The sequence below is a fragment of the Oryzias melastigma genome, linkage group LG1 (assembly GCF_002922805.2).
Source record: "Oryzias melastigma strain HK-1 linkage group LG1, ASM292280v2, whole genome shotgun sequence".
NCBI lineage: Eukaryota > Metazoa > Chordata > Actinopteri > Beloniformes > Adrianichthyidae > Oryzias > Oryzias melastigma.
Window position 1 is genome coordinate 3,845,748 of NC_050512.1, and position 8,565 is coordinate 3,854,312.

The 8,565-nt window shown below is 39.1% G+C and overlaps 1 protein-coding gene and 1 non-coding gene across 2 annotated transcripts in view; both read left to right on the plus strand.

Moving 5' to 3' along the window:
- Positions 1-505: 505 nt before the first annotated feature.
- On the plus strand, positions 506-587 carry trnas-aga. The gene has a single exon. It is a non-coding gene; the product is annotated as a tRNA-Ser (tRNA).
- An 888-nt stretch (positions 588-1,475) lies between these two features.
- Positions 1,476-8,565, plus strand: part of LOC112137334 (nucleosome-remodeling factor subunit BPTF) — a 50,443-nt gene continuing 43,353 nt past the window's right edge. The window contains exons 1-2 of the mRNA XM_024259590.2: positions 1,476-2,295; positions 3,506-4,328. Coding sequence (XP_024115358.1) covers positions 1,734-2,295; positions 3,506-4,328 — 1,385 coding nt within the window. The 5' untranslated portion in view covers positions 1,476-1,733. The remainder of the gene's footprint in view (positions 2,296-3,505; positions 4,329-8,565) is intronic.

Below are 8,565 nucleotides of genomic sequence, written 5' to 3' on the forward strand. Positions count from 1 at the left end.
AGTTGATTTCTTCACACCAAGCTGCTCACTTATTGCAGATTCAGTCTACCCAGCCTGGTGCAGGTCAACAATTTTTTTTCTGGTGTCTGTAGACAGCTCTTTGGTCATGGCCATAATCATAGTGGAGTTTGGAGTGTGACTTTTTGAGGTTGTGGACAGGTCTCACTTATATAGATAGTTTGAGTTATGCATCTACATAACAAACAATAGTAACTAATTAGAAAAAAGAGAATTATTTTCGAAATGACACTTTCAAAAAAAAGAAAAGATATTTGAACGTCCGGACATTGTTAACATATAGTCCTCTCTACAATTGAAGTGTTTTGCTACCAGTTATAACATTCAACCCAAACTTCAGCAGTAAGTCTGGGTCAACAATAGATCTGTTACTAGTGTATGTATGCACTGCAGTGACATGCATCCACCTTTAACAACGACATCAGAACTTTCTGGTGTCATAAATCTATATTAAATTTTAGATACGTTCAACACCTGAAAATCATCAGTTGTCGTGGCCGAGTGGTTAAGGCGATGGACTAGAAATCCATTGGGGTCTCCCCGCGCAGGTTCGAATCCTGCCGACAACGACATTTATTTTTCCCAGTAAACGCAGTGTGCCAACTTCTAACAAACTTGTATTACTTGATAATCACATGTAACCTTTTTTTATTTTCGGGGCTAATTTTAATGTCATATTTTATATAGTACTAATGGCGAGTCGAATCATTTTCGTGCACGAGAACTGTGGGTACGATGTTTGAGTGAATGCGATCTTACCACATGGATGAACTATATTGTGCATTATTTTCCCTTTCACCAGCTGTGCTGTCAAATTATTGGTTAATTGTATGCAATAAATCGTATTTTAAAAGCAGGTTTACCCGATGTTATAGCTAGTGCGCATATCCTGGCTGAGCTTTAGACAAGGAGATTTTGAGTTTTGACGGTTTCTTAAACAGCAGCAACATTAGTAGTGGATATGGTAGCAGTGGCAGCAAAGTATTTTCGAATTTATTTTACTTATATGTAAAGACTGTATTGTTGGAAGCTTGTTCGTGGCTGCAGAAGCAAGCAAGTAAATGATTTTAAAAAATCGGCCAGTGTATATAAACACATACCATACGTGTACACGCAAATAAAAATCATCAGTACAAAGTGTTTGTTTCGATAACTTATGTTATTTACTGATAGGCGTTTTGCTTGTAGAACGGGGGGTCACGTGACCAACATGGATCCAGGGCTCAGTGTCAAGCTAGAGATGAATAATATTTTTTCCGGAAGTTCATGTCAAACAGTAAAAACTAAATATTTTTGTGTTTTTATTTAAAGAAATTATTATTAATCTTTGAATTTGTGAAAAATTGCACTATATAACATATATATTTGATCAATTTGTTCTTAATTTTTAATTGTATGTGCTTTATTTTGAAAAGAGAGAAACCGTCTTCCGCTCGAGGCAGCGCTTCTCTAGTTGAACTTTACACGCATCTGAGGCCTGCTGTGTTTTCAACGGAGGGAGAGTCGAGCAGAAAAATGGCGTCTGCTGGCGACCCGAAGCGGGACGCCGGCCATTCAGTTTGAGCTTTGCGCTTTAAAATTGAGGCCGGGGCTTGACAGGGAGCAGCTGGGAAGTGTCACCCGTTTCGCGTTCACCCTCTCCTTGCTTTAAAACAGCAAAAGTGGCTCATTTGAGCAGCGAGATTACAGCGGAACATAAGAGCCTCGCTCTTGCTATGAGAGGGAGAAGAGGAAGGCCGCCCAAACAAGCTGCCGTGATGCGGGAAGGTTCACCAGGGCCGGTCCGGGGCTCCCGGGGCGGCAGGACTAGAGGGATGCGTGGACGAGGAAGGGGCCGAGGAAGGGGCCGGGGTCGGGGAGGAAGCGGCGGTATTTGCGGCATTGGTCCCGCGGAGATGGATACAGAATTCTGTGGCCGAGAAAACTTTCATTCGTCTCGGGGCCGTAGGAAAGTTGGAGCCTCCACGGTGGCTGGGTCGCGGGGCAGAGGGAGCAGAGGCAGAGGGAGAGGGTCGAGAAGTGGCCGCGGCGGGAGAGGAGGAGTGAGGCAGCCTCAAACTAAGGTGGTCTACGATGACAACAGCGACGAGGAGGAGGACAACATAAGCTACCGCTCCGACGAGGATGAGCTAAACGACAATCCGTCGTCAGATCTGGAAGACGAGGAGGCCTTGGGAGACGACTCTGACTATCTGGAGGACCTCCCGGATAATGAGGATGCCAGCTACTGTACGGAGAGTAGTTTTAGGAGCCACAGCACGCTCGGGAGCACCCCAGGTACGTTCGTCTGCAGACACGCACATCCAAACCAATCACTTAAACACGGCATTATATTTTTAGCTCAATGCATAAAGCAAGGCGCATTGTTCAAAATGGAGTTTGAATTCAGAAACGGGCCTTTGTTTACCGTGGGGTCCGCGGTCCTGCAGATGTTCCTCGGTTTACCGGCTTTTAAAATCGGTGGATCGGAACCGAATCAGCAGCTTTTGGGTTATTCTTTAGAGGAGGTCGCGCGCCTTTTTTTCTCTCCATTTAACTTAACTTTGTGTCGCGTCAAACAGAATAGTAAACTTTGTTGATTCATTCATTCAGGTTGATCTGTCACTTACTGTCTGCATTAAAACGCAATGCATTTTTAAATTAAACTTAAATGGAATCTAAAATAAAGTTAAAAGTGTCTGAATGAAACGCAGTTTTTTGCATTTGTTTGTGCAGCATGATGTCTCCTAATGAACGTGACAGGCATGTGTTTGCACTCACTTGTTGCATACACCGTGGTCCTCCGTTACCACAGTAACCACGTCACGTTCTCCAGGTGTGGAAGTTTGATGCACTTTTCCATCCTTTGGTATTCACTTTAGATTTTACTTATGAAAACTTTTTTAATATTAGGTTCTGCACACGTGACTAAACTATTTAAGTTCTATTTTTTGCGAGAAGTCAACCTAAATTTCTTGATAATAGAATTGATGTATAAAATGCTTCAGCTTTAATAAATGGTAAACAGGCTAGGTTTTAACATTTATTTTAACTCAATCATTAATAAAATAAAAAAATGTGTTTTTTACTTGACATTGTAGCATTTTCCTCATGATGGAGGACATAAATAAATAAGATTTGGATTAAAACTGCCTTTCTGAGTATTTTTAATTCAGATTGTGGCAGACGAAAAAATGCTGTTTGAAAAAGATTGTAGTTGCAGGTTGCAGACTCCTGTCCTATAAAATAGGGGTGTGACAGATCACAGATAATTCATGATCCAAAAGGTTCACTATCCACTGTTCGACACACAGGTGTACCATGGATCAACCTTCTGAAAAGGTTTTAAAAGTATTGTTTGCCATTTAGCATTTTGTTAGTTTGAATATTTTTTGGTTCATTATTTATTAACAAGCCGCTAAATATGTTTCCTTTTCACTTTTTATAAACCGTCTCTTCTTCTGGATGCCATTGCTGTCTTTTATGACTCTTTATTTTTGTGCTGCAGGTCGTAAGCGGTCGAGGGCTCCACGACCCCGGTCTCCTATTCTTGAGGCAAAGGATATTCCTCCCCTTGAGCTTCCTAAGACCTCAGAGGACCTCCTGGTTCCTGCCTCACAACTCCTCAACGTGTGCGCCGTCTACGAGGTCCTCCGTAACTTTGGCACGGTGTTGCGGCTGTCTCCGTTCCGCTTTGAGGACTTCTGTGCAGCGCTGGCCAGTCAGGAGCAGTGCACCCTGCTGGCAGAGACCCACATCTCCCTGCTCAAAGCTATTCTCCGAGAGGAGGACACTTCCAACACCACATTTGGTCCTGCCGATGTCAAAGACTCCGTTTACTCTACTTTGTACTTTGTGGATGGTATGACGTGGCCAGAGCTGGTGCGAGCGTACTGTGAGAGTGACCCAGAATACCGGCACATTCTGCCGTTACAGGAGACTGAGGATTACCCGTACGAGCCCCTGGAGAACAAAATTAAAGTTCTGCAGTTTTTGATGGACCAGTTTTTGGCGACTAACATTGCCCGGGAGGAGCTCATGTCGGAAGGGGTGGTTGCCTATGACGACCACTGCAGGGTGTGCCATCGTCTGGGTGACCTGCTGTGCTGCGAAACCTGCTCGGCTGTGTATCATCTGGAGTGCGTGAAGCCGCCGTTGGAGGAGGTGCCAGAGGATGAATGGCAGTGCGAGGTGTGCGTGGCTCACAAGGTGCCCGGCGTGACGGACTGCATCCCTGAGGTGCAGAAGAGCAAACCCTTCATTCGCCAGCTCCCCGTCGGCTACGACAGACACCACCGGAAATACTGGTTTCTGAATCGCCGGATTGTTGTGTAAGTTCAGACTTTGGTTTAATGTCCAGACGTTTTGCTTCAAATTCAGCAACGTAGGTGATAAATATCCGCTTTATGTTTTTTCATACTCCAAGTAGTCAAAATAACAGATTTTGGAAATTTTATTAAAACTACCAATCTTTTATAAAAAAGAAAACAATACCTTCTAGTTCTCAGTGTTCTATCACGTTTACATTTTTATGCTATGCATGATTTAGTTTATTTACCTGCTGCACAGAGACATCTACCCATCATTTTTTCATGTTAGGGCCTAGAGACAAACCAATAATTGATACAAAAACTTTTTAGATAAAACATTACATTGGAGGCTTCCCGGTGGCGAAGCGGTTGGCGCAGTCCTCTCACAGTGAGAAGGCCCTGGTTTAAATCTCGATTCAGACGTTTCCATGTGGAGTTTGTTTGTTCTCCTGGTAGTTTTCTCCGAGTACTCCGGCTTCTTCCCACAGTCCAAAGGGTCGATAGGTAGATTGATCACTCTAAATTGTTTCTAGTAGAGGTGGGAATCTCGAGGCACCTCACAATTTGATTATGAAACGATTGGATTATGAAACAATTATCAATGCATCCCAATTAAGTGTTGGGCGATATGGAAAAAACTGTACATCACAATAACAATTATTTTATATCACAATCATAATATTTATCACAATATACTACAATAAAGTATATTTTCACTTATACTCTGAAAAAAATAGAGAAAAATTTCATTATTTACTTTTCTCTGACTTTTTTTATAAGTAACATGTAACTCAAATTGATACAAATGTGAAACCTTTTTTTTAATTTCAAGTTTCTTAGTAGTAAAATACGTTTTTGCACAAATGTTCAACAAAAACGTTAACAAGCAAAAACAAAAGAAGAGAAATGGAACGATAGACATTTTTCTATAACCCAGACGTTTTCATCATTTCGCCCAGCTCTACCTAGATCTGCATATTTTATTTGTTTTTTTCATAAATGTTTGTCTTTAATACAAGCCTCCATAGCAGGGGTCTGCAACCTGAGCCTCTGGAGCCACATGCAGCTATTTAATCCCTCCATTGTGGCTCTTTGGCTTTGAAAAGAAATGATAAAAAATGTGAATGAATGATGAGTTTATAGTTTATTTAAATTTATTTTAGTGTAGTTTTTTCATTTATGATATTGCATCTCAGACAAAATGATGTCGATAGTTAATACTGATAATAATATTTGCAATACAGAGGCACATTTCTTAAAGTATATATTTGCATTTATCTGTACAGATAAAATTAATGAATTTTTTTTATTTCTACAGCAATTAAGTCATGTTGATATTTGATAGTAAAAAACGATGGTTAAAATCATAATGATGGAAAATGTCATATTCTTGCATTTTTAATTCAGGAAAATATTATTTTTATTTTGAAAGAAACTTGTGTGTTCCGATGTGAAAAACAAAAAAAAGTTAGAACTATTTTATGGTTTACAGGAAAACATAAAATAAATATAATGTAAATATTTAAGCAAATTAATTGTAAATGAATGGCTTAATGGCCACAAAGATATATAATTAAATTGAATGTATATTTTTCTCTCTGGGTTTTGGTCTGGCAAAAATACTGGCCTAAATGGCTTTTTTAGCTTGCAGACTCCTGCACTAGACCAATATGACTTACTTTTCTCCACCAAAGTGCATTTTGAAGTAAACATAAGATGAGTTTACTTGTTTAACTTTTATTGATAACATAAAAATTCTGACATAAAAATATTTGAATAATCAAAAATCTTTTTACAGCATCAAAAAGGAAAAAATGTTCCCTGAACTCAGCAACTTTAAATAAGATAATGTTAGGTTTTATCATTAGAGCAGCTGTAACCTTTGTGTTATCTTATGGGGTCCAGGTGACTCCACCCTTATATCGATGGGTGATCCCTCCCGTGACAAAGGTGGACAGAATTTTATGTCTGCCATGGAAACAAGAAAAACAAAAAAAAATCATTGGAAAAAAATAGTTCAGTGGGCTGTCTTGTGGGGTCCAGATGACCCCACTTTAATGTAAACGCGCCGAGGATAGCACATTAATGAAACGCTCACGTCAAACTAGCTATTTAATTTTGGTGTAACATAACTAACACATCACATGACTTTTATCCATTTTTATCTTCGAAACAATAAAAGCCAAAAAGTTTCTAAACGGTCGCTTTAAGTGAAGCTGGGGCCGGCCAGATGACAAGATCTGGAAGGTCGGCCATGTTTGTCTGCTCTTCAAAAATGTCTGAGTGAAAAACGCTTCACGTTTAGTTTCACTTTTTACTTTCACTGTAAATCATACACATTTTTCGAGTATTTAAAATTCATGAAACGATTCAGAATCATTTATGAATCGTATTTTTTTCCCTCACCACTATTATATTACAATATATAGACCTTGAAGTCCACTCAGAGCCATGCAGGAATAGGAGGTGGTCTCACACAAAACTATAAAAAACTTAAACCTAAAACTTTATCATAGGAAATTTAACGTTTATATAATCCAAGTTTTTCCAAACTGTTTACATTTGTCTTGAGCCCATTTGGTCAATATTATACCTTTTGAAGTCTAACAGTTTTATTAATTGCTTATGTAAATAATCAGCAGATTACTCTGAGTAATCTTCAGAGTAATCCTCACAGAGTGAATGTCAGGACAGATGTGATTGTCAGATTCACTCTCCAGAGCTTTGCAGTCCTGAGTCGCTCCGTTTATAGACAGCTGCTTCTCGCACACACGTGGAAATACAACGTTAGCCTTTAATTTAGTAGAAACCAATTCCTTTTTTTGCTGCTTGGCTTTAGTGTGAATGAAGCGAACTTCATGTTGGTGTTGAACGGATGCAGCCACACAAATGTGTGCTTGCTGGCTCAGCTGCAGCAGGCCGGATTATAGGTCACCCTGACGGTAAAACTAGGCTACTCACCTTTAGAGGTTTTTTCATTCCTTTCTTGTGTTTTTGTTTTGTTTTATCACAGTTGACAGAAAACATTACAGATTTCCTCAATCAGACACAGAAGTATTGCATTGATATCAAACGTGTCTCTGTATTGAAATGCAAACAAATTCATTGTTTTTCTGAAAGCCGTGCACTTTGAATGGCCGCATATGTGAACGTCCACATGGCTGTAGGTGAAGCTGCTGAACAGGCGGTTTTGGTTCACGGCCAACAGGCTTCACAGTCCAAAAGCACGGATTAGGTTAGCAAAAGGAAAGCTTTTGCCGGGAGTCCAGTGACTTACTGAAGCACAGGTGCAAAAACTTTCTGAAGTTTTCCCTCATTCTGCGTTTCAACTAGGGCTGGGAATTACTAGGTACCTCACCGTTCGATGCGATACGCAAGACATGCATCTCAACATCGATGATGTTGAGATGCTGCGATAATTGATAAAAAAAAAATCTCTAATAACTTACAATATATAGAACACATTTTATAGGAAAATATACCCCCATTAATTTGTTTAGCTTGAAAACATTCATAAGAAACATTTTGTCTTATTTTGTGCAACAAATAATACACATTTTTGTGCAACATTGCTGAAATCAGTAATACTGTCTTTGACAAGCATTGACACCAATTGAGTTTGAATTACCGGTATCTGTGGTACCTCCACATCATTTTCTTCTATTGTTATTAATGGCTCGACGTTATCCTGCCCTTATTTTTAACTTGTATAATTTTGACAAAATATATTTTTATGGAGAGTAAAACATCTGCTGTATCTGAGAGAATGACTTACAAACATGTTGTAGAGCACATGTGTCAAAGTCAAGGCCCGGGGGCCGAATCCGGCCCTTCAGATCATTTTATTTTGTTGTTATTAATGACCCGATGTTATCTTGTGCTTATTTTTAACTTGTATAATTTGGACAAAAAATATATTATGGAGAGTAAAATATTGAAAGTTATTTAAGGTTTAAGTTGATTTATTCTAGAATAATATTCCCGCATTTTTATCAATCATAATTATGTTAAAAAGTTATGGTTTTAAAAATTGGGATTCTGCTAGATTTTTTTGACTATTTTGGCATTTGCTAAGATTTGTTTTGGCTGTTTTGGAGTTTAACTAACATTTCAGCTACATGCTAGCTGTTTTGGCTAATTTAGGCTTTTTCAGTTTTTTTAGACTATTTTGACACCGGAGCTCTAGTGTTTATGTTCTTTGATTTATTATAACTTTTAAACCATTAACACGATAATTTCAGCAGATTCTGAAGGAGAA